At 41.1% G+C, this 27,656-nt stretch overlaps 1 protein-coding gene across 3 annotated transcripts in view; it reads right to left on the bottom strand.

The window, feature by feature from the left end:
* Positions 1-27,656, bottom strand: part of PLEKHG1 (pleckstrin homology and RhoGEF domain containing G1) — a 139,641-nt gene that overhangs the window by 43,222 nt on the left and 68,763 nt on the right. For all 3 annotated transcript variants that reach the window (XM_075087943.1, XM_075087946.1, XM_075087945.1), the window contains one exon: positions 7,772-8,310. In XM_075087943.1, the coding sequence (XP_074944044.1) occupies positions 7,772-8,310 (539 nt within the window). The remainder of the gene's footprint in view (positions 1-7,771; positions 8,311-27,656) is intronic.

Consider the following 27,656-nt stretch of genomic DNA (forward strand, 5'->3'; position numbering starts at 1 on the left):
CCTTCTCGTGCCCAGAAAAACAAGGTTTAGGTTTTGTTTCAGCTTTTGTTTTGGTTTCATTAAAGGGTACGTATGATGAGAAGCTTAAAGCATAAAGCTTAAATCTGGCAAAATATTTTTATTCAAGATCTTGGAGTTTCACAAACAACCTCATCTAAAACTATTTAAAACACAAACACGAACAACAGTTTGTGTGTACTTCCACCACTTTAGGTTGCTTTAGGATGTTTAATATGGCTCACATCCAGGAAACAAGAAGTCTGCAGGGAAAACAGAAAAGTCCTACTGCATCAGAAAAAATAAGTCTGATTTACTTTAGGTATTTATTTAAGGGTAGCCAGAACAGCTGTTTACACCTGTTTGGTAACATACCTAGTGGTATTCCTAGATACCTCACCTCTCAACATTCTCCACTGTGGATTATGGTCCTGATTTTTAAACAGCAACTCCAGAAACAAAACAAATCACTGATATTCTCCAATACAGCCACTTCTGAATATATTACAGATTAAGTGGAACATTTTTCTGCTCCAATATATACTGCTGTAATTCTGCTTAAATTTCATGAAGGCCTCTAAGATATGTACTGAGCTCCTCAAGGACAATTTCTTTTCAGCTATCATATCTCAATACTACCGGAGAAAATTCCCTTGCTTTTAAGCCACGCTTTCCCCAAGGAGGTCGATCAGAATTTGACACAGCTCTTCCTTCATGGATGAAAAAACAAGCAATGAGAAAGTCAATCAGCTCAAAAGTATAACAAACGCTCATCGCAGTTAAACCTATCACTGTCAGGACCATATTTGTCTTGCAGGTAATTTACATTGCTCATCCAAATTTTCTAAGAGCATAAGGATCAATCCCTAGTCAGAAAGGACAGCATGTGTCCTAATCTGCTTTAAATTGCTTTTTAAAGTCATAGCAAGACAAATTTTGAAGACGGCAGAATATCACTGTTTTGCTTTAAATCTAAACCGAATGTCTTTTTTCTATACATGGGACAGGCTTTGCAGCTGGCCCCGGAGAGGAGAGCCTATTTCTAAATCATCACTCTGTTCATGAGGAAATTAAAATGCCTAAGAATCATACATCCATCACCTACGTTCTCTCTTTTGTGCTGAAGATTTAAGACATATAAATTATGTCAGCTGTCTTTGTCAGACAGACTAGACTTGCAGAACTGCAGTGCCTATACCTGAAGCTGCGGTAGTGCTCCATAGCTTTAAAGCCACTGATATGGTACACTAACTTCTGGCCTTAATGCAGTGAAGAAAAATACTAATTGTGAGACCATGCATCACTGTTCCCTATACTGAGTGAAATAAAAGTGATGAAACACCTCAGAAGAACACCATCATTACAGTCTGATGAGTACAGCAGTGCCATAAAATTCAGGAGGGAATGGTACACCCTCACACGTCACAGTTATCTTTTCAATAACACTCAATAAACTTTCCATTGAAGCACCCCATGAAGTTTCTCACCTACAAATGCTCAAAAAAAGCAGCTCTGCTAATTAAACCATTTCTTTTTGGTGGGTGCTGGAATTCTGTACTGTGAAACAGAGGTACTCTTCACATGCAATTTATGCCAGCAATCTAAAGGTACCCTCCTCAGGCACGTAGCTTAGCAGCCATAGAAAAAGAGGCTGCAAATAGAAATTAAGTATAATGTGGGAACAAACATTATGGGATGCCTTAGCTATATTGAAATTCCTACCTTTTGAACCTAGGGGGAATTAGCTTTATCTTAGAGTTATCCAACAATGCAGTGCACAAGCAGCTGTGCTTTTACTAATACATCGCAAGAAGTGACAACGCGCACACTGCAGTCTTCAGAGCTGTCTTTTTACCTAGATGTAGAAAGAGATATCTGCTAACCGCAGCATCTGGAAGCTGGGAACAACAAATCTCCGATACTGACTTCCTCTCAGAAGGGCTTCCCTTAATTACTGGTGCCACAAGCAGCATTGACTGCAAATGTCCGGTATTTTCCCAACAAGGCTTTCCCCCAGCCCCCCAAGGAGTATATAACTTCGACAGACATGCTCACCTTGGATGAAGCTTTCGACGCCAGAAACCTGCCTCCCTGCTGAGTTATTTTAGGAGATTTCAGCAAAAGCATTCCCCCAGGCTGTTTTGAGAAAGAATGCCTTTTTTGCTCATGTTGAAAAATTCTGGTGACCTTTCCCCCTGAGAAGACAAGAACCCCCAGGCTGACTAGCAAGAACATGAACCATACCCTCACATCTCAAGGAGGGGCAGCAGCAGATTTGAGCATAATGGAGACTTTGTTTCCAGGGGTATGCCTTCTGCTGTCTTTGTGCAAATCTCCCCGTATTTGACCATACTGGGGGGAGTAGAAGCCCCTCAAATTTGCATACCCCCAATAGGAACTTTTAGCAATGGTTCTTTGCATGTTTCAGCTGAGGCTTCACAAGGTCTTAACCCACGATTGCCATTCTCGGATGCAGCCAGTCACACCTAGTTCAGATCTGCTCCTCTACCACAAGAGTAGGGAAAAGATTGTTCCTGTGTCTCAGTGACCCCACTGTGAACCTTACGCAGGGTGGAGAAGCACGCTGTGCAGTTCCAGGGCAGAAAAAACACAAAGGAGTCCTACAGAAAGATGGGAAGGAGAAAATGGGAACAAAGCTTAAGGGATGCCAGAAGATGGAGACTGAATGTTAGCAGAACTTCAGAGGGCAGAAAAATTAGGAATGGTGATGAAAATGTTGCCAGACCCACCAAGAGACCTAAGGAGAGAGATCTGGAGTCAGCAGAGACTAAGAACATGAGAAAGAGAAAGGCTAAAAAGTGATCAATCACATTAGGAAATGAGATGACATGAGATGGAGGATGAGGATGGGATTTACTGAGTGAAGACTTAGGACAGGTGGAAGAGAAGACCATAGGCAGAAGACTGCAGAGGAGAATGGGGCTTTCTGGGTAAAAAGGTTTGAATGAGGAGCCTGAAGTAGAAAAAGAGGGGGCTGGGGACAAAGGATCTAGTGAGGAGATAGGACAGAGACTTCAATTAGTCCAGTAGGGATGGTTTAAAAAAAAAAACAACACAGTGTTACATTTGGAGTGAAAGGGTAGAGGAACTCATTCACATAGGAGTCTCCCAGATTTCAGATGGAGTTCATGATTCTTGAACTCAACTGCACTTTGTATCAAATATTTCTGAAATGCACTGACAACGTATGCTTCACTCCCCTCTAGTTATCGTATAGATGCCAATGACATTTTACAGATATTATTTTACTGATAGGAGTTCTTATATCAAATGGCTGAGGTTCATGCAGTGGATCTAGATGTTCTCAATGGGCTGATATCACTATGAGAGTGTATTTAATTCAACATGACAGAAGCATGCACTGTAACAGTGCATTTGCATTATTCCTTCATTCTGCAAGGATAACACACAAATGTGGATGTCTTTTTCTACAGTCAGAAGCATTTGTATAAATTATGAGTATGGGCTTCTGACTCCTATGAACCGCAAAACACATTTTTATTACAAACTCAGGGACAGCATTTTATTCAGTGAAAAAAATAAAGTTACTTCAGTAAGTGACTCTAATTGAAGTTTATGCCTATTTAACTAAATTACTCGTTGAAAAAGTCTGGCTAGTTCCTGAAAAGGAGAAGGTCTGGAGGTTCTGCCCTGGCCAGTACACCTGTCAGCATGACACAAGCAGGAAGCAGAGGTATCCGATTTCTCATCGCAAACTTGCCCAAAACACGCTTCAAGCTGTACTAATTCAAAATTCTAATTATGCTTAACAGATCATCTGATAAAGCATACCAAACAATGGAAAAGTTCGCTCTATCTTTGTTACAATGCTTGCCTGTGCAAGAATCACAGCAGCATGCCTCAAAACAATCATAATTCAACTGTTCTTCCAGGTCACAGACAAAATGGCTGTACTGGCTAGAAAAGCAGTTGTTTTTAAAGCATATCCTGAGGCAAATGGAGCCAAAGAGCACCTGTATGGCCTCCTCTCACTCATCCTAAGCCCATTAAATACCTTTTATCAACAGTTTAAAAGAAAGCTGGAGAACTTCAGCAGGTTTCCAATATCAGTTAAAGACCACATCTGCCATGTCCCATGAAGTCAATTTCTACCTCTGTCTACAAACTTCACACTGTTAAGAACAAAAACCACCTGGATACTCAAAAGGCAACAGAAGTTATGCTTTTTTAGTTTATTTTTATTTATTTACTTATTAATGACCTAACAGCATTATGTCAATAAAGGCATCAAAAAGGGTGAAATTCTATTTTCTCCCATTCACTCCATAGCCTTTTATGTCAAGCACAATAACTCTACATGTTCTAAGGACAACATAGGCTGCAAGGGCACTGCCCAAAATACTATGCTAGGCTAACTCTTAATGAGCTGACTTTGGATAAGATGAATAGTACTGGGATCCTACATGCAGTTTCCCACCATCCATGTTAACGGGTCATTTGTGTGCAGCTGTGTACATTCTTTACATTTGTGTACAGCTAATCCTGGAAACCAGTTCCAGGTGCACAAAGGACTAGAAGGCAATCAAGAATAGTCAGCATGGATTTACCAAGGGGAAGCTGACCAGCCTGATAACCTACGATAAAATGACTGGCATGGTAGATAAGTGGAAAGCAGTGGATATTGTCTACCTTGATTTCAGAATGGCTTTTTATACTGTCTCCCATAAGATCCGCATAGACAAGCTGATGAAGTATGGTTGGATAAGTAGACAGTGAGGTTGACTGAAAACTGGCTGAACAGACAGGCCCTGAGGGTATGATCAAAGGCACAAAATCTACTTGGAGGCCAGTAAGTAGTGGCATATCCCAGGGGTTAATACTGGGTCCATTCCCATTTAACATTATTTATTAATGATCTGGATGGCAGGAAAGAGTATGGATATATTGAAAAACAAACCAAACCAACAACAACAAAAAAAAAAAAAAAACAAAAAACCAACAACGCCTCCCCACCAAAAATAATAATAAAAAAATCCTCCCAACCTCCCAAAACACTAAGAAGAAAAACAAAAAAATCCCCTATCCCCCCACCCCCAAAAAAACCAACCCAAAAAACCCAACTTGACTGTGCTTCACAGGCAAACATCCTTTGCGTTGCACGAGAAATTTAGAGAGTGGATTCATGGACATAAGTTTTGTCACTCAGTTCTAGCTCTAGAACCTGTCTCAAAGTGCTGGAAACAACCGTGAACGTGTTCTTTTTAAGTATGTTACCACTGTCTACAGAGAAGGGAGCATCAGCAAATCCCCACTACCGGGGGACAAAAAACAATAGAATGGATCTGTGCTGACAGTTCTCAGCTGGGGGTAGAGGGTGATTAAAATAGTACCTATTAATTTCTCCCTTTTTGTTCTTATGCCATCCTCAGTCTGACATCTTTTCAGCTTTTAGCCCTGTACCTGGGTTGCCCTGCTTCTCTTCCTTCCTCCCTCCCCCTGCCAGACAAAACCTCCTTACTATTTTTAGCCTGCGTATATAAGCTGCTATATTGCAGTCAGCTGCAAAACTCGCTAGAGAGCTCCAGCACCAACCGATTTCATATTCCCTTTAACTTTCCACTTCCTGTGTTTTCTCTCATTTCCTTATATTGTTTTCCCTCTAATTATTTTCTCTCTCCACTTAGCACTGGTTCATTTGCTTATGCTTTCCTCCACCAGCTCCCACCTTCATGCATCTCCAGTTCCCACACTGTTCTTGAGCAGCAGTTGTCCTTTGACCTTTCCCCGCTCCCCTTTTCCCATTCTCATCCCATTTCCTAACCAGCTGCCAAAATCTGACCCATGTTTATCTGGAAAATAAGACAGATCAAGCTGCTTCCCTTCGTCTTAGTTTGGCTCAGCACCAGTCATCTGGCTGCCACACTAAATGGCCTCAAGCCACAGAGGTCCACATAATCAGATCCTATAAGGCTACAGCACTCCTACAAATGCCTGTGGAGTCTTCCCATCCTTCTCACAACCCCCACCCAGCCTTAGGTAAATCACTGCAGCATTGCTAAGGTAACTTGTGTAGAAAGGAGTCCTGAGAAACATAAAATGGGCTCCTCTGTAATACGCTTCCAGTCACACCTCCCTCCCCTTAAACCAAGCAAAGAACATGCTGCACGGGCTAAGGCAGCTGGTTCCCCACTGTCCTCGCCATCTGGGACATGCCATCCTCAACACCTACCTCAGAAAAGCCCCACTGCAAACCACTCCATCTCTCAAATAGGCTGTCTAGTGCCACACAAATCTTTCAAGATTCATTATTTATTAGTTGCTGCAGGAAATATGCTTGGGCATTTCACAGGTAAATTCCTCCAGTTCTTTCATAACTTCAAGTGCATTTGCTTCATTTAATCTACATCTACTCTAGTCATGCTTAAAGTATTTCCAGGAAGCATTTGTTGGCCTTCCTACTTGTAAATGGGAAATCTGTTTCATGATTTTAACAATAGTTTCCAGTTTCTCAAGTTGTACAGTTTACTCTATAGGATGACAGGTGAGGGCTAAGGCTTCCAAAACCACGGAGGTCATGCCTAGTGAGCAACAACTATGCACAGAAACTGGCTTGTTTCTGTAGCATATGACAACCTTAACACTCCAAAATGAAACTTAGGCAACAGTTGAATGTAGTGACAGCACCAGCTACAGAAATCCATGATGTCTTGCACAAAAAGCCTTCTTTGTGAGAACTTTGGGGGGTGGGGTGCTGGTGTTTAATCATAACATGCGTTTGTGTTGTCAAAGCCTTAGCATTTTTCCCCACTCATTGCTTGGGGGACCAGGCGGGTTGGAACTGCAGGTGGGGAGAATGTCTCCAGCTTACTAATATTTCCTTTAGCAGACAACCTCATACACCTACCTAAAGCTGTATGTTCTATAAACAGCAGATTAAACACATACCTCCCAATAAATCCTTCTTTCTGAGTTAAGTACATAGACTACATACAATAGCCAAAGGACTTAATTGTCATCTTCAAAAACACAAAAGAGCATGTCCCTAATGGCACAGTTACAAGTACATGGAGTGAGCAGAACAATCCAAAGGAGGACTCATCCATATTTTTCCCTGTACTAGAAAGGGGAAATGAAAGATACTGTTAGGCTGGGGAATGGACAAAAACTTCACTGCTGCTAATAAATGGCTGTAGCATTTATTAACACCACCAGTTCAGAACTGGTATTTAAAAAACCATAGTTTCTTCACTTAAAAGCCAAACAATAGTATTTTCCAGCAAATACACGTGCCATATTCAAGACTACATGCCAAGGACATAAAGTGAACAGACTGCAGCTGTGAGCTACATGAAAGGGAGGGGAAAAAAGGCAGGAAAGAACTTGCAGGACTAGGATTTGAGGGGGTAGGTAAGAATCAATAAGTGAGACCCTTCAGATAAAGCATTTAAAGGGGCAAACAAGCTGTCTGCTTCTTGCTATACATCCTAGGAAACAGAGCACTGTACTTTGTTTTGTTTTTGTAAATAAATGTTACTGCAAAAGAGTCTACCACTCTTTGTTCAGTACTGCTGTAGGATAGCTTTTTTCTGTTATTTCTTCATGAACACATACTAACAGCTCAGACTTCTCTAATCAAAAACTAGAAACACACAAGAGCAATGTTGTTATGCTAACTTATAAAAGCCAGCAAATGCCAATTCTATAGCCAGGTCCATCTGTCCTGCTGTGAAATCAAACAATGTAAAAAATACCATTATTCAACACTTAACACCATCCTAACCAAGACTCCTACCTTGACAATGCTTTTTAGATCCTGCACATACATTCTCTCTGTCTCCAGAATCTCTTGGACGACTCTGTCTACGTAGAGAAGCTTGGGACTGGTGGGCTCTGTGACCAGGGACATTGCACAGTTTTTGCTCGCTCCTTTTGATTCTGCTTTCCTTGGCATGCTTAGCCTTTTCTCAAGGCTTTCCTCAGGATCCTCTTGCTCTGCAGGGGAGTTTTTACGTGGCTTGTTGCTGGAAAATCGCCTGGCTGGGACCAGTTCTAGCTTGATGGCACCTGTCTCTTTATCCTGGTTGAACAGGCCCAGGTGGCTGTTCGAAGCCAAGGTCATTCTGCTTCCAAAGGAGCAGTGGCTGTCCCTGGAGGAAGCAGAGGAGGAAGTGGAGCTAAAGCTCACAGGACGGTCACTGTCTGACAGGTCCATGGTCTTTTTTTCACAGTAGTGGAAAGGTCTGCTCTCCTTGTGCAGATCTTCCTCTTTTGTCTTGGAGTCAAGCGCCTCCGTCACAGCTGGTAAAACGTCAAGAGGTAAGTGGAAGTCATCTAAAAAAAAAAAAAGCAGAAGTGGGTTTACTGTTGCTGCTCCACATAACGTAGAAGTTGGCAACAGATACTTTTAAAGCTTTTTGCACGCAAAACTGCCACAACTCTATTTTAAGTGAAAGGCAACCAGAACAACACAATTTGGCGGTCTCTGTGGCTTTAATGCTTTTCAGGTGGTGGGGATCCCCCACTGGAGGCTACTATAGAGCTACCACATACCTCCTGCTCACATATAAGTCTCTAGCATGACCTTCTTGTGCCAGTTTACTGGGCTTGGTGCTAGCACATGCACTGCACCCAGGCTCAGCGCAGGAGAGAAGTAAGACTCAAAGATTTTCCCTAAGGTTAAAAGAACTCTGTCAGGAGCAGTCCCTGCTATCTCCAGGCTGAGCACTGACCCCGGTTTGGAGGCTTTGGAGAACTCAGGAATCACACAGTGATACCAGACAGTATCTTTCATTTTGAATACACTAAGGCCAACAGTCAAACAAAAACTAAAAGCAGTTATCAATTACCAGCTCTGTGGCTTGTACAAAAACACTAAAACGAGAATGATTTCCCAATTAAAATAACATAGCTTCTGAAAAAAGAGTTCCCACAGGAAAGAGTGGTGCCAAATAATTCAGTTTTCTACTGGGAAAATAAGTCATTCTCAAACTGTCCAGCTCAAGCCAGAATATTACCCGCTGTTGAACTGACCCAAAGCTGATTTGCAAATCAGCCCAGCAATGAAATAAGATGTTTGTCTTCCTGTTGGCATTTCAATTCTACTTTCTTTTTATTGCCAAAATGCTCTGCAGGACACTGTCCACAATGCAATACAGATTTCTCTCTGGCCAAGTTGCGTGTGAATGACCACAAGATTCTGCAAAGGCAGTGGCAGGTAAATTCAATACCTCAAGTTTTTGTTTCACTAAGAAGTGTCCACCAAAAGGTCTTGCCTCAAACTCAGAGAATTTCAGAATGCCTATCCTGTGAAAAAGGGAAACTTGTGACAATTTCAGGAAAAAAGCAGTACTGAAGCTACCCACACAGTGGTAGCTTAGTCCTTATTTTACTCCAGCAACAACCTCATTTTTCAAAAATCACCGGCAATTACAGCCCTAGACAGCAGTTTCAGTAAAGAAACCATAAAGCCAGTAAGCTGCAAATTAAACCCACCCAACCTTTAAGGGGGCCCTTCTTAAACTGAGGCAGAGTGGCTATGCAATTACAAGCAGAAACCTCCCAGACACCTCTCCTGCTGCAGTTGGTCTGTGGGAGGGTGGGCGGGACGAGAATTTCATTCAAAGCAGAAAGCCACTCTCTCATTTTTCAAAATCAGATACTATTTATCTAAGAATAAAAAACCTCAATCCAAAGCAAACAAAACAAAAAACCCCAAAGACTGTTTGCTTTATTTGGCCTATCTTGAAAGCATAAGTTTTTATTTGTACATGAGTAATTAATACTGCCATTTCAGTGATGATGGCATTACCTTTCTGTTAAGGAGAAGTATTGTCCTCAAGGTAACGCATGGAATTAATACTGAGAGTAATTTGCTCATTACATGGGTCAGAAATTGGCCACTAGATTAAAAACTTAATTTGGCACCTCTGTACCCCTTGTTTTACCTTGAAGTCTGAAAATCTACAGCCTTTCTTTGTGCCAGGTTCTTCTGGTTCTGCAGCACAGAAGCTTATTTTCTTACCCTTCTTGAATAAACCACATCAAGTACAAACTCAAAAATAAAATACAAAGCAATAAACCAGGAAAATATTTAAAACTGAGGAATGCAGTGAAGTTCTCTTGTTTCAAAACAGGTATGGACAAAGATGTTTGCCTTCCTATTGCTTGTGATAAGAAAGTATGCATTTTTGATAAGGAAGAATGTATTTTGTTATCAGCTTTGGATCATTTTTCACGTTCAGTTAGAAAACACAATGTTGCTGTGCAGACGTAAACCCCCTTGAAAAATGCACAGGATAAACAAGATAACAGGGATACCCTTCTGCTAACTTACTCCAAGATATTTTACTAAAATTACATAACAAAGAAACACCTGATTAGCCACGTTTAGGGGAAAAATAAAGGGTTCCTGTGAGATTTCATTACTCCATACTCTCTTCTTCCTGTTTCACTGATAAGTGCTCTGCCTCTCAGATAACCTGAAGGCATTAATATATAATATTTGCTTCACAAACACTGTCAGGCTAATTAATATAAAAAACAAACAAAACACAGTTCAGGTCAATGAAACTGAAATCAGAATAAATGTTAAAAGTAGTTTTTCATAAGACATACTTGCAGCCAGAAGCATTGGGCGATCTTAACATGTTAGAAAAACATAACAAACCCACCCCCTAATTTCCTTGTTTAATGACAATGTCATTGCTAATTAAAAAAAAAAAAGAAAACAACAACAACCACCCACAAAAAACTCAACCGGGATTAGTTGCAGTAGTCCAAATGAGCTTGCTCTTTAACACCTGTATTCCCACCGACCTTGGCAAACCCCAGGCACCTGCTATGCATGGCTAATTAATTGCATGCAACACAATTGACTCAAGTTCCTTCGTTTTTAATACAAATCACTATTCCTGTATGTGTCAATTACACCAAGCAAGCTATTTGCTGCTTGAAAATCTTGGCTCTGTTTTGTCCTCAGAGCTTCATGGGGACTGCTAACCTCAAAAGTTACATTTTACTTCATTCTTACTCCTTTCCCAGCCAGGCTGGCTTCTCTGTGGAGAGTCTTTGCTAAAATTTTTCCCATTACGTCTCTGACCAGCAAAGCGTGTTTCTCAGGGTCCGCACAGATGGCACCAAAGCCCAGTGCTCCTGCAGAGCAGCAGGGCAAGGACCCCAAGCCTCTCCAAGCCTGCTCAAAACCCATCTCAGCTTCACCTAGGCAGCTGGCGAACCCAGCAGAAAGGCAGGGGACACAGGACTAGGGATTTCAGTGTGGCACAAAACCAGGAAGCAGCTCCCTTTCCTCAGCTGGCAAGTCCTGTACCAAACACTCTTTGTGTTTGGTACACCCTGCCAGCTAAGTCAGGGCTCAGGGACAAGCCCTGGCTCTGCCCAGCCCTCAATTTCTGCCTCAGCTACAGGCAGCTGTTACAAACCCATAGCTCTTCCCAATAACACAGGATCCGAAAAATCTACCAAGGCTTCACAAGTTTATCTTCAGAAACCTCTCTGAGACCAGGCAGCACCACCACCACTGCTGAAATGAGGAAGAGGTATTTTAGATGCTGTCTGCAGTCACAAGTCAATCAGAAAAGGCAGCAGCTGAACCCAGTTCATTGCCACAGCCCCATGCCCATCCTCTTTCCTCTTGTCAGGGTCTACATTTGGCTTTTCAGAGCTCTGGTACAGTTTTATTCTGCAGTTTTACCACAAAGTAACCTCACTCTCATGCCAGCTGCCTAAGGTCTGTACCAACTGCCCCGTGAAAAACTGGCAAGTGAGTTAATGAGAGTGAGGGGAGCAGGGAAAGGCCCTCCCCCAGGTTTGCTCTTTATGCGTCATAACTGACTCGGTGCCTTTGCAAACCCTGTAACCTCTTACCCACTTCTGTCTTTGATACAAACTTACTATAAAAAGCAAGCCCATTTCTCCCATAACCTGCGTGACTGATTTACAAGCCCCCTCCCCCAGCCACCAGTTTCAGCTGCAGCACCAGCAGGTAGGTGCATTCACCAAAACTCAGGCTGCAAACAGTTTGTGCAACTGTAGGTACCCTCGGACCCTTGCAGAAGCACACGCTCAGAGCAAGTCTTTTATGCCCTGACCCCTGTCTGGCCTGCTTCACTGCTTTTTTTGTTAGGCGTGCTTTTGTTTACTGAACCTTTTCAATGATGGACCAAAATAATATTGACAACTTTTGTGAGTTGTGAATAACGGTATTTAACTCAGTCTGGAAAGAAAAAAAAAAAAGAAATCTCCAATTTGCATACTTTAATTAAGGAATAACAGTAATTACTTGTTAGTTCAGCACTTTTCAGAGATTAATTACTACTTGTCCCTACTCACAAGGAAACACGCTCCCCGAACAAGGTCATTTCTTGCTTGTGCCTTTGCATGAATTCAGTTAGCCTCTCCCCCTCCCCAGCCCCTGCAAACCTCCCTGCTCCCTCCTGCCCCCCTCCCCGTGACACACACACATGCTGGCATGGCACAAGTCCAGAGCTCTCCCCAGAAAGAACAGCATGGCCCTACTCTACAGCAGTGCAAGGGCAAGAAACAACCGCATTTCACCCCAATAGGCAACTGTAATATTAGTTACAACACCAAAGGCACATGCAAAGCAACTACCTGGGCATATCTCATGTTTTAAGCGTGCAGTCATAAACAGTTCTCACCAAAAATGCATATTCTTCTTCTATCGCTTACTTTTCTTTAACAAATACCTCCTTCCTGTAACTATATTCATGGTAATGATAAATGGCTTTCCATTATCTCTGCCGATTTGGCTACTCTAGAACATTAGCATACAATGAGAGATAAAGTGCTTTAAGTCAATTTTATATTTAAATACAAAGATCCCCAAGCCCTATCTAAATATAGGTGTTTATTCCTCCAAGTTGTTTACTGCACATGACATTTTAAGACATACTGCATGACTAAAAACTCACAGGTCCGTCTATATTCAAAATTAGTATTGTTGTTGCCTTTCTCCTGGCATGAAAAAGAGCACCTCAGATGTTATCTGCAAAGTCAACATTACCAGAAATTACAGGCTTCACATCCTCTGGAAGTTCAGCTATACAAAAGTGATGAGACTACAAGAAATCTTTCCTGTATTTTCCTTGAGATATTTTCGTATTTCAAAGAAAGCATTCATACTGAGGATACAGTTAAGCAAGACTGTTGAGAACAATTTCCACAACCAGTATCAAATTCAAATGCAGCACTGGAGTAGAGAAACATAAATGTTATACAGCTGCCTGACTGAGAAAGATTAAAACACATTCACTACAAGAATCCCAACATGATCTTAAATACACTCCCCATATCCTCTGCTCTGAATACCGTCCAAGTGAAGGTCAGGAGATTTTTAATTACTAAATTTTGCATAGGAACACATATCATTTCTAAAAATAACACCGTCCATGAACAAAATCACATTAGAGAACTACAATATTTGCAGGATTAGATCTCTAGTCTGAAGTGTCACGAACTATACACTGCCAAGTACTTTAACTGAACTTTGAGCAACAGAAAACCCATTTATTATAAATCTTAAAAGAAGGGGAAAAAAAGTCACCAACTAACGTGCCTCTGTCTGTCAAATTACTACCACCCCCCGTCCCGTCTGCCCCCCTCTTCCCCTCCCCCAATATTTAAAGCTTCTTCTGAATAGCCTCTGTCACAACGAAGCACGCTAGTGTCCGAACAATATTGCAAGGGAAAAATCTTCTGCGACAGTATCTCACCACTGAGGAATGCCTCTGGCTCTTCATACCCAGGACGAATAAGTCCGCTCTATTTTTCTAATGCCCTCTGAACAACACGACCTACCTGTGCGGCAGAGGAGAGGCGCAGGCTCTGCCTTCAGCTGTTCCCAAATTACCTCATTGGGCACTCAGGTAAAATGAGAAGCTCTTACTAGTCTGTACAGCTCCTTCGCCAGAAATATTGCATGAGTCAGCTTTTATCTATCAAAACTCTAAACACAAAGGCTTTACAGAAACCTGATTCACAACTTTCTCACCGCCTTTTTCCCAGCGCACCGACAGTCTTCGGCATCGCTTAGAGCCTTAAATGAAACATGACATCATGCAATTCAAGGACAGGACAATGGGCATCACTGTGGGTAACTTTAAAATGCACACTTCACTGAGCAACACCCACTAACTTCCATTTTGCCAAGCACAACGCTGTGAAATCATCAAATAGAGCCCCTACTTCCACAGCATTTCTTACGCTTTGCTCCTTAATTTGCAGGCAACATTGATAAGCATGTAAAGCAAATAAATCACCTGCTGGTATTGTGAAATTTCTGTGTTTATGTTAGAAACTCCCACGAACCTGCAACGCAATAGGATGATCCTCTGCAATAGGATCATTCAGGATTCTATTCTGCCCTAACATAAACAGGAACAGGCATTTGCAGGGTGCTTGCAAAGCTTCAGTGGTTTTGGGTTGTTTGTTGTTTGGGTTTTTTTTAAGAGGGGAAAAACTTTCAGAAGAAAACGTGAAAAATAAACCATCAATTACTCTGTGCTAAATCACAATGAAGCAAAGCAAATGGGGGGGGAAGTTTTGTGGGGATGGGGAAAGTGAGAGGAGAAACAGGAGCAAACGTGAAGAAACAGAGAAAAGGAGAAAAGATAGATACAGGCTGGTGCTGACTGGTGGGAAAGCTGGAAGCTGATGGCTCCTCTCCTGACCTGTGGAGGGGGTGATGGCATTTCTATCTTGGAGCTGGGAGGCAAAAGAAGGCAAAAAGAGTTCCCAGCTGCTGACACCGCTTTCCAGGTGCGCTCTCACAGCTGCATGCTCAAACCTAGCCCGCAAAGAGATACTCTATCTTTAAAATAATACTTGAAATTCATTCCCTCTCCCCTTGTATATAACACGGCCTCAGCTTCATTCTGAGTTTTCCTAAAGAACACAGTCCTTAAACAACGCCTTTCAGCCAGGAACTGGAGGTAGAAAAAGGAAGTGAAGGCAGCCTTGAGATCATTTGCGAAGCCATGAAACACTTTGATCTAAACATCGGGGCTGTTGGGGTGAAAGTCCTTTACCCAGGCTAAAAGATCAGCTGTTTACAACCTGTTGACACACTGCCACGTCTGAGATCACTGAGACATGGTCTCTGTCACATACATTCTCCTGTAGTTTCTGAGGGGTTTTTTTAATACTTACAAATGTACATTAAAAGATATACACACGTGCACACTTTTTGCAAGACCTGTGCAATACTTCAGACTGCCACCACATATGCGTAAGTCCTGGACACTCTTACAGGCACAGGATAGCCAACACTGGTCCCAACGACCTCAGCACACGTACAGTGCGGCACCCATGTACTCAATCAGATAACCCGAATGTGGCAAATTTACCATACATTTGCTGTGCTGCACGTTCACACGTATTTCTGTCAGGAGCTTATGATTCACTCCTCTGGACCTCTGCTTCCTCACACCTTGTGCCCACCTTGCCTATGGAGCTTTTACTGCCTCTGAGGAAGATTATAACTAACTCCTGGGAAGATCTATGGAGCACAAACCGACCACAAGGCATTGCTTCATCACTTCTGTGAAGTCCTATGACATATAAACAATAACAGCAGCTTTGTCATTTAGCAATGACAAACCTCCTGAACTCTGGAAGGCTCAAATCAAGCCTGGTGACTGACCTGAGGGCAGCCAGTGACAGAGCACTTCCCACGTCTGCTTCAGCAGGCTAGGTATAAGCAGGAGCTGCAGTGATTCAGCATGAGCTTCGGCTACTGGTCTGAACTGGCACAATGAGCTCTCATGAGCGGAGGGGGCGAGGGGAAGAAGGGAACAGAGCTGAGGTCCTTACTCTGCTCTGCCTTGCTTTCATCTCTGAACATCCATATTTGACCTTAGCTGTCCCTTACATCCCCACATCTAAGTCAGCTGAAGTTTACCCCGTACATGTGGATTTCCCAAAGAACAACCCCTCACCCCCCATCACTTTAAACATGCATAGCACTGAGAGCTGTCAGTGCAGAAGACTAGACAGAGAACCAGAAGGCTTTGAGTTTCTAATGTGCATCACCAATTAAAAAGTATACAGATGTGCCAGAAAAATAATGTTTTTGACCCATTCCTCATTTTCTAGCATTTCATATCCTCTGAGTTTGGTTTTTGTTTATCTGCATTATCTTTTAGGAGCGGCGTCCCTTTCTCTGCCCTGTCTCCTGCTCCCTCCCGCTGTATGCACAGTGACATAAAACTAGATTATTAATACATCAGGATTAAGAGTTGAGAAGAGTGACCTTATTTTTTCTACATTTGAACAATAAGTGGAGTTTATAGAGGCTAGGAATGATGTTATTCTGTGATTCCCAATTGGCTAAGGATTTACTGAATAAATAAGTTATCCTCAGCAAAATTTAAAAAAAAACAACCAAAAAAACCCTACCATAATTCAACCACAGAGTACATGCAGGCATAAGGACACACTGACATCTTCACTAAAAGTGCAATGTAATGTATTAATAACTCTCTGCAATGCAGTAGCTATTTAATCTGTACACAGTACTGCAGAGACACCTAACAAAAGGAACAAGCCATCACATGCTGCTGATGTACTGCAACACAAATAGAGCATATGGGTCCAGTGCTCCATTTATAGGCCTTTTAAAAGGATTATTGTCCATCTCCTTGTGAATTTTGAAGGCTTGCTTCTCTCAGCTTTAAAAAAAGATGGCCCGGTTCTGTTCTGTTCTTTTCTATATCAGAGCAAATGAATATTCAGTGAAGGCATGGATTCTTCTTTCCACCCAGCACCATACAAGATCAGGCCTTGCTGCTGGCACATTACTAGTGTCATTCCATCCTACACTACATCACTGTAACCATGCTTGGTTTCTACGTCTTCCTGGACTAGTCTACTGCTCCAAGCAAATGTCCTGTCACACCAACATACTATTGCTAAGGGAAATTTTCAACTCCATCTAACTCAGCTAAAGCTGCTGCTGAAGTCCACAACCTTTCAAAACCCACTGAAGCACAAGCACACTGGCAGTCTTGTCTAGGCGTCCCAACATAGTACAAATCACTTACTGCTTTACCAAGAACATTGGGATGTTTTTAAGATTAAAAAATGTTAACTACCTCATAGCTAGCAACATAAAGTAGGCAAAATAAAGTTTAGAGAGCGGTACAGAGTTTCATCAGAAGGAAACATAGCATCTAGGAATCATTCTTACTAGTTACAGTGAAAAATTCAATTGTGTGACCACAAAGAAGGCATCTTCTTACAAATAATCTCTTCCAATTTAACAAGAACTCATAACTACAATATCTAGCACAGACAGATGAGTTATCTTAAACTAATTTTGACAGTCTGTTTTTCACTTCTGCCTCCGAGTTTTCCACTGACTTCCAAATCTTTCCAGTGAAAATCCTGCCTGAAAAAAACCTGCATATTGTAAAAGCCAGTTCTCTGGAATAGCTGACTTTGTTAGATGCAAAAAAGAAGTGAGTTTCAGAAGCTTTAAATAATTGATGTTTTTCTTTAAATCCAGCTGAATGATTTCTCCCATTTGCCTTTGAACTGGAGACACTTACCAGAACCTCCTCTGCACCTCAGGGAGTTTAACAACTAGAATTTTGAAACAGCACTGAAATAGTAACACCAGACTCATACTAACAGATGTTCACATTTACAATAAAATAGAAACTTTCTTCTGGGTTTCCTCTCTTGAACAAAAATAAAAGCTACAGAAAGCAGTATTTGTTTTTACATCTTGTGCAGAAGAATCCTTAAATTCTACTCAGGCTGGAACTAAGACCTTCTGATGGTCTGGCTCTACCACAGACTGGTTCTGGCATTTCAAGTCATCAGTCATTTTCTTATGCCCACCCTGCTAAAAGGGAATATTAGGTCTTATTTTTAAGGTGGCATTTTAACAGTAAGTTAACATCTCTTTCAAAATCCCAGTTCCATAGGAACGTATTCAATTACAATTAAAGGACTCTGGACTTAATAAATGACTGTAGCAGATTTTTGCAGCATACAATAATTAGTATTTTTAAATCTCACAGCACTTTAAATGAAAATAAATAAAAATAAACCAAGCAGGTGTTCAGGTTCAAAGGCGTACAACATACCACAGCCCTTCTCACTAAATTACTTCTACAGCTAGGTATGGTACTTTACATAAATACGGTCAAGATGACTAAGACTGCTAAATGATGACAAAATAACTGGTCACAGCACAAGATTAAGGTGTCTCATTGCTGCCACATACAAGAGATCTATAAAAGCGCAGTCACACAAATTTTCATTTTTTTATTTTCTGCTGATGATCCTATCACATTCCCACTGCTGTTTACCTTCATTTGGTCCTTCTCTACACATCCCTTCCCTTTCTTGTCATTAAGCTTTAAGGTATCTCTGTGAAAGCCACTCCAACAGAACCATGTTTGTGATGAAGTGGCTTCGCAGTGCTTTCAGAGTTGCTTTAAGACCATTCTGCAGTGCACGCAATACTACTTTTTAGCTGTTAACTCATGAAGACAAACTATTGAGAACAACAAAATTCCTGTCTCAAATAAGCAATACTTTCCTCAGAGCTTTTGTATGCACGATGCAAGGGAAGAATTGAGATTATCTGAGGTCACTGCAGCGCTGGTGTACGTAGAAGTGTAGCCTCTGCACCCACGTACAGATGGTGTTAACGCTTGCAACGTTTATCGACGTATCAGTATTCAAGATTAACAGTGCCAAGAGTCACACTTCAGAAGCTACAGGGCAAGAAGCAAACAGATTAGAGGCTTGAACTTGCTTACAGTGAACATTTGGTGCATAATTCACAGTGTCTGAGTCATACGCCTTTCTCTGCACTTTCTTCTTTATCAGAACAATAACATGGTTAATTCAAACCAGAAAGGCAGTCATTTTATTAGAGATATATATAATATATATATATTTTGCAAAGCCCCTATGCCTTCTTTAATTTTTTTAAGTCCATAAGATTAGGTTGCTGTGGCTATTGGTAAAAATATCTAACATTGCCATTCAGAAGTATTTTAATTGAATTTTATACACACATAATGCCCTACAAAAAGTCAGTGAACAGGGATATTCAGATTTCTTCTGATCATTAGATTTATTATGCAACTTTTTGCCAATCCAGAGGAAAAAAAACTTGACAAATACAAACAAGAGAGGGGCACGAAACCTCATTTATGAAAAGGTACCACTACATGTTTTACAGCAAGGTAGGAGAAATTTAAAATGTTCATGAAAAGACATATGATAACAACTGTCTGCCGCCATCCTTCTGCTTTCCTGACTTTTACGGTTAGTACCATACTACTTCTCTTCTGCAGCCTTCAAACACTTTGACATTGGCCAGTTTTCAGGCTGCTTGTTAACTACAACAAACAATATCCAAATCCATCCATGTGGCCCAAACAACTTCCAGTATTCAGTAAACAACTCAGATGAGCTCTCTCAGTGTTTAGATCAGAGACAGGGAAAACAGAAACTTAGACTCCTATTTAAATCCTGTTAGTACAGCTAAAGGAGTTATTTTTCTCAGATTTCTCCTTAGCGCTGTATCTTTCTTCCAGAGAGGGACAATTCAATCCCACCATTTTTCTTGTTGTTTGGGTTTTCCACTTGCTTGTTTTCTGTGGGAAAGGAGTAGCGAATACCTCCTTACTTAAATACTAGAGCTAGGATCCCAATCAAAGTTTCAAATCCAAAACACACAGCCCAGGCTTGGAGAAACCTGGCCACAAAGGCAAATACTATGGTCTAAAATGAGCGAGGGTACGGGCTGAGGAGAGGAGAATGTATTAACTCTGGTGGAACTGCAGGGTTCTCCCAACAAGCTGTGCTAGAAAACAATTCCTTTTGTTGTTCCTGTAATTAAAGAGAACATCAAAGGTTTCTCAACTCCGAACTCTACACACATGGGAACTTACAAGGTAATTCAGTGCATGGTTTAGCATTTAAGAGCCATTCTCACAAATTACCCAGCCTCGGTTTATTTTTAAAAAAACTCACACAGTAAAACATCTATTTTCTTCCAAAACCTGTGATCAAATTAAGAACATTAAGCTGTAAATCCTCGGTGAACTATCTTCTGTTATGCCCATGATTTTCCTTAAATCCTAATGTTGCCGCCTAACTTCCCCCAGGGAAAGCTTTCCCTTAATATTCAAACATGCAACTCATCAAACAAAGAGGCCAGGGGAAAAAAGTCCTTCCCCTCTCTCATCTTCTCCCATAGGTAGACTGCTGAGCTGTAAGATCCCTGCAGGGGACTCGCCACCTACAAGCATGAAGCGAGTACCGCAAAGGAGCAGGGAGGAATGGCTAACTGCCCCTAGGCTTCTTCCAGCCCTGGTACAAGGAAGCTACAAGCTGAAAATCAGTTTCCCTCGGTCTGCCCTGACATCCCAAGAGCTCCGAGACTTTTCGAGGCTGAACAATGCTGCGCATTCACTATTGAGCTCTGAGGCTCAGAGACACACTGAGAAGCCGCTACATTGGTATTATTCCACTACGTTTAGCCTGTTACCACAGCTATTAGCTGGCGTGCTCACTTTTCAAATCCCCATCTCTTTGGAAACCCTGACTACCATTATTTTGTTACAAAGGAACACAGGTTAAATGAAGTTTAGCTGGGCACTTTCCTACTCTCCCCCTCTGGCATCACCTATAATGTATTGCTCACGTATGCAGAATTTCAGTAAGAAGCATCTCACTTTTACAGTTATTTACAAATCCTATTGCTATTGAAATGTTTTAGTAACAAAGATTCTGGCAAAAGATTTGTGACATTTGTGTAATTTAAAATCAATAACAGAATGCAGACATGATCTGCCATAACTATTTAGTAAGACACTTGAACTGAATCAGGGCTCACTTCCAAATAATTTCATTAACTTTATTCAGCCAAACAGAAGGATGTCAGTTTTCTTCCATGTCATCAATTTCTATACACAGTCAAGGATGAAATCAGTTATACTTATTTCTGCATCAAAAACCATTTATCTCTCAATACAGTAAGCCATAAGAATGGCTATATTCTTCCCCAAGACAAGTTGCATGAGGAAAGTAAAACAGGTCCCTTTTGCAATTGATCAGCATCACTTAGTAGAGCACCAAAAGATATTATCCAGTGATTTTTCAGTGAATACATGTTCTTTATAATCTACAACTAAAGGACTTGAAACATTTTAAACCTTTAAAATATGCACAGACCCTGCCAATTATAAATTCATTGCAAAATATTTTGAAGGTTAGAAAAACAATCTGGGAGAAACATTCCCCTCCTGATGAAATCAGAGCAGAGTTCTTCGAAAACAATGACAAAGGCATCTGGCGCTGAAGGCTTGAAAACTATATAGCAAGAAGAGCCAAACTGACTGTGATCATACTGCTGCTGCCTTTTGCATGGCAATTGCTATAGCTGACCTTGACTCGGAAAAATGCAACACCAAAAACTGAAAGAGTTCCATGGGTAAGCTGTGACATTGAGTACATTGATGGACAGAAGAGAAGCTGCCAATGGATCACCACAAGTAAGAGATCTTCAGTGGCAAAATTACCAGAGACAGTGGAGTCACAGCTGTAAAGATAAAAGCATCTCTCAACAAGCACAACCGAGATCCACTGGAATTATCAAGGGGCTTCAACATTAGTATTCCCCTTTGCCTTAAAGCTATTTTTTAGGACTTGATGAACAGCATTGACACAAACTGTATTTGTGGAAGTAAAATATCTACCTTACCAGAAGACTGCACAAACTCTAATCCAGTTTAATCACCATGTTTTACCTATGTTGATTTTGTTACATATGTGTTTTATTTATAACTTACACCTAGGGGAAGAAGGATTTCCTCTGTTAGAAGAATATTAATGAGTAAGTCCTGATGCTGTGGATAACATGTTGTTAACACTTTTGCATCTGCTGATAACTCTCTCTTGGAAGAATACTACATGGGGAGGAATGTGGGAGGATGAAAGCCTAGGAAAGCTAGAATTGAAGTCCTACCCACTCAATACTCTTAACGAGTCACCACTGCCCGTTTATAGGCTTCTGAGTGGTGGTCTTCCATTTGATCGATTTTCTTAGTGGTCACATGCTAACATTGGCATACAGGGATGGAAGCAAAACAAGGGTCATAGGGATTTGCCAGATTTCTTACTGGAGGGACTATTGGGGGGTTTTGTTATCAGGTTCTATATACCCTGAGAAGGATGGTTCAAACTCCAAGTCCCACTATGTCAGCACTCTGTCACTTGCATCCAGAGGTGGCAAGCAGCATATTTAAGATAAAAGACCTGATAATCACCATTAGCAAACAGGAAAACAATTACGGAGTATGCAATGAGTGTGTTATGCTGGAGACCACCATTTTTCCCCTGTATTGACATTCCTTTCTCTTATGTTTGCTTTGCTCTTTTCAAACTAATATAGTTGGTTTAGGAACGTATCACTGATACCGGTGGTTCTGTTTTGAGCCTGTAATATTACTCTGCACATAGTGATGTGGCTAGGAATCCCTTCTTAGCACTCCCACTTGCCCCCTCCATTTATCCCCTTTGTTACAGAGATGAATGAGCGTGGGAAGTGACAGCTTATACTGTTAGCTTAAATAAAGGTAATTCACTAGGCAACTCCACAGTCTCATCTGAAATAGATTCATTTTAAGACAAAAAAAACAGTCTTCAGACTTGTCGAAGCAGAACAAAAGGGGCATGAATACGGCATGTTGGGGTTTTCAGATTTCCAAAGCGCTTACCATGGACTTTTCCTATATGAGTTTTACAGAAACATTTATTGTATTTAATTTAGAAACTAGAACAGATATACTGCTAATATTGAAAAAATCATACTTCTCATTACTAAGTAGGTATCAGTAGCCCAAGAGAGTAATTTTTTACCCACTTAAAAGACAAGCTGTTCTTTGAAACTGTGATGTACCGCATGAATCACACGGTAGGCCACCTAAAAGGTTCAGCTGATATTCCATTCCTATGTACATCTAAAGCTTTAAAATTAAATAAACTGTTTCTGAAAAAGGAGTTACATTCTAACCTGCCACAAAAATCAAATAGCTTTGGCACATCTTTATGCATGTAAGTCCTCGGCCCTTAATGTGAATAATTTATTCTTTCCCATCCTCAGAACAAGTGAGTTGATGCAAGAGGAATGTAAAGCCTTACATTACACCTGATACCCTGAGCCCCACCTTGTAGGTTTGGTTAGATGAAAAATAACCCACAGTGAAGAAAAGAATTATCAGCTGTACTTCTCTGGATTATCTGATGCCGTAACTCGTATGTGCTCTTGACTGGAAAACTGATATTGATTGGTGGCAGCCAATAGCTCATCAGAGATTCCCACTTGAAATAGAAGGCATTTAGTACAAATTTCAGAAATAGGAATAAAACATCACAGTGAAGACAGGGACTATACATTAGGAAATTTTTGCACTGCAGTTAGTCTGATAATTTTGACATTCCTCTCACGTAGAGCTCTACGTCACAGCAAGGGAATTAGGCCCAAATATTCAGACCTGCCCTTTGCTAAGGGTTTCCAGATTTGATGTCCCTTGTCAATGCTATGCACTCAGGGCTTCTGGCAGGGGAAAGGTGAAGGAGTACAGAAACTTTAGAAAACAGGCCCCGGAGCTAGGTATTTATCTTGTGAAAACAACCATAACTCATTGACTTTAACAGCCAACAAAAAAATTTAAATGGCCGCTCAGTGCAGAGTGCAGTTTCCATCTACCATAAGTCTTCAATTTGCCGCATTAGGAACAACACCAGGTGTAAGCTTTGCTAGGCAGAAGCCTAAAGAGGCAATGATCCACTTTGCTGTTGCAAAAGAAAGCTCCACTATAGGAGATTAGCTTTGTTCCTTACACTGCTGGTAGAAGTCTGTCTACTTGACAGACCAAATGCATTTAGATAGACGGCTGTTCTCAACCTTCTGATTCAAGTGGTCACCCCATCACAGAGGTGACACTGCAGCTTCTGCCAGAATTCCCAAGGTAGGGCATGGCCAGCTCTCCTCCAGCACAGCCACCCGGTCGCACTGGCAACAGAGGCTACAGTTAGTGAGTCCATAGGGTCAGGGATGGGACTGTGCCCATTTGGATACTTTTGCTGCAGTAGATATACCCTTACCTGTTCCTAAGTTTAGTGTAGAAGCTATCTCACACATGTTTATATGACACGTAATCACTGTGGTGTCCTTTGGCATTGCAACACACTCAGACACATTTTTTATGACAACACGAAAGAGGAAAAAAAATAATCTTTTAACTTTATGCATACACTCATGCATATAATAAGAACACATTCTGCTGCCAGATGATACAACTTACTTTGAGGGAGAAGCGAAAAGGACAAAAAATTGACTTATTGTTTCACCACACTATTGCAAACCTCTGCTTTTACTGGGAAAATACATAAAAGGTTAAGTAGCTTTGCTATAATGTTATGCTTTCCAATCGTGATAAAAGTAGAATTGGTGTTAAGTTGCTGAAGCCTAAAGGTTTGACAGATGTAATACCCCAAGTCAGAAGACAGATAAGGCTACTTCTTTCTTCAGCACCTGCACGCACCAGTGACTTGGGACTCTCCTGAGCTTGGGGTCAGAGGCAGCGCGCCATCAGAAAACACTTGGTGTGCAGACCCTGTAAACCAATTCCTCTCTGAATGCTTTAAACTCCTGCATTTACCTGCTTATTACAAAGGTATGGGTGTCTTAGCATCTTCACACAGAGGTCAGTGGTCATGACTTTTCAGACCTGTCCCGCTTGCTGCCACAAACTGATGGAAAGAGTAGTCTCAGCTTTGCTGAGCCTGCTTTTATAGTGAAGAATCAGCAGATTAAAGAATTGCAAGTCAATTTGACAGTCATATGTCTAGGATATGTGACTAAAACTCTTAAAATCACCTTTTATGACAGCACATCAAAATTCAACAGGCAATCACGTGAAGGAAGAGGAGGGTCTCTTTGGGGGTTTTTTTTGTGTGTGTAAAAATCTTTTATGTAAGCATACTCGCTGCTTGTTGCATTAGGCTCAGTTTACACTCTGATCATAACAAAAGATGTTTCCTTCTGTAGTTTTTACTCTATACTTCTAAACCTCCATGAAAAACAGCTGGGCTTGTAAAAACAGATATGTCAAAAGGTTAAGAAATGAACAAATAGTTTTCCTTCAGCTGTAGAAAAGTAGCAGACAAACTCAACCCTCCAGATCACAGAAGCGAGGCATTACTAAACCAAATGTCTGGTATTGATTTAAAATCGAAATAAAGGAGTGGATTAAATTAATCTATGCAAAAAAGTAAGCAACTGCATGAGGAATACTTTCAGTTTGAGAAAACTCTATGCTCTCTCTCTAAGGAGGAAGAAAAGCATCAAGAGATATATGATTTAGTATATGCATTATGAATACAAAGCAAAACCCGTTATAATAAATACCCAGTTTAAGCAAGCATTATTGAAATAGTAAATACAGTACATTAGAAATAATCATGTACCAGAATAAAGGCTGTTCAGCAGGGAGTACAAAACTTTTATAAGCCTGACATACTCATTTATTACAGAGGTTGTATAAAATTTGTAAGGCTCCTAAATATTTGATACTTTGCTTTCAACATTTGGCTTTTATGAAGGATGGGAAGTTATCTGTATTTTTTCCCCTGTGCTTGCACCCTTTAAACACAAACAAGACTTACAAGGAAAGCTACCTTCTTTGGTAGGGTGGGGAAAGGGATTTCCTAAGGCCTTTCTTTCCTCCTCTTTCCTCCCCACCCTCCAGTAAATGAAATTAAAGGTCAGCAAGTATTTGGTGCAGTGGGAAGTGCAATGTTATAAAAATAAACGAATTAGAAAAGCTGTCCAAGATTATAACAACTGGCCATGTACTCTCTAGACCATTCTCAAAACCCAGACATGGTTGTGGAAATATACTAGGTGACCTGACATTGCTAGCAAACAAGACTGAAGTATATTTATAAGCATTGTGAAAAAATACATCCTACACAGGCAAAACACATCTCCCCAAATATTTGCTCTTGTCATTCAAGAGATTAATCCCTGAAGGAAACAATCATATAATGCATTTTCCATCTGCTGTTTTTCTCTCTAAAGGCACATGAAAAATATATCTTTTAATAATATAAATTATTTTAAAATATTTTCTTACTCCTTTTGATAAACTGTAATAAAATAGTTATCTGTTTATATGCTAGTCAAAATCCTTGCAAGAGGGTTAAATGCTAGTATGAGGATATCACGGACAGTGAGCAAAATATATTTAGGTTCTTAATTTTCAGACAAGTTCAGCCTCAGGGTGCTGTTTCAGAGTCACTTTAAATCCCTGTTAAGCCCGCCTCTGGGCTTGCCTCTCTCCTCTCGCTCTGGAGCACATACTCTCCAGCCCCATTAGCGCTCACAACAGCAGTACCATGGTCCTGTGGCCACCCAGCTCAGTTTTCACCTGCATCAGGCTTCTGCTCAAATTGAGCAGCTGCATGACTGTGTTCACGCCAGCCGGAGGGAGTGGCGAGAGTACATGGTCCAGGGGCTACAGAGAGGAGAGGGTTGTCCCCTCTGTTGCTGCACCACAGTGTTTGGAAACCTCCAGGAGAACAAAGGTACCTGCACTCTGGAGTGGCACAAACCATCAGGCATTGCTGTCCCAAAGACCAGACGCTTGGTTTTTTTTGCAAGTACAACTAGAATACATGCCCACTGCCTTACCTATCAAAGGACCTTTGGAGAGGTGGTGTGGGTTATTAAAAAGCATGAGAGAAGAACTTGATGACAGACAGACTGATGAACCACATCCTCTTTTTATCCTCATTTAAATATAGGCTTAGCTTCAGGTGTGCAGTCTCACTGATTTAACTTGAATCATGAAATCTAACAACACACACGTGTTTGTGCTTAGCACACGCGCGCACACAACCCACAGTAGTTTCTGGAGAGACATGACTTCCTATCAGCTGATGCAAACACAAGCGAGTTGCAGTAAACCTCAGTGGCTTCAGAGGTATGGTTTGGGGATTTGTATCTCCTGTTAGGGCTAGTTCCTTTGGATAGTGCTAAATGCATCCTTTTCCTTTCTTTCCACTTTCTCCCACAACAAGAACCGTAACTTCAATCCATCTTCCGTAGAGGCCAGGACATAGAGGTGACTTATTTTGAACCATAGAAAGGTAAATTATTGAACTTGGTTTTCCCTGAAAGTCAGCAAGTTAAAGGGAGAACGCTTCTGCATAGGTTTCAGTAAAATTAATCAACAACTTTTTTCTGCTGTAGCTAGCAATTTTTAGAGCGAACAAATCTTCCAATCCCAAAATGAAACTACAGTGGTATTTGAGGCCATGATCTGCTCGATCTTTGATAAATAAGACAACTAACTTACGATTTCACATGCCGCTGTGCAATACACTTCCACAAATCAACCACTAGAGATAAAACAACATTAACGGTGACAGGAATAAAGTATTATACTGATACAAAAATAAAAAACACTTTGCACTTCTATGGTTCCTGCAAAATTCAGCATAAAGCATGTCTGAAACACTCAAACACTGCAGTTTCTCTCTGTACCTCTCCCCGCCCCGTCTCAAAGAGAAATGGCCAATGAAATACCCAGGAATAGCATACTTTG

This window comes from Phalacrocorax aristotelis, chromosome 3 (genome assembly GCF_949628215.1).
Source record: "Phalacrocorax aristotelis chromosome 3, bGulAri2.1, whole genome shotgun sequence".
In the NCBI taxonomy this organism is placed as follows: Eukaryota; Metazoa; Chordata; class Aves; order Suliformes; family Phalacrocoracidae; genus Phalacrocorax; species Phalacrocorax aristotelis.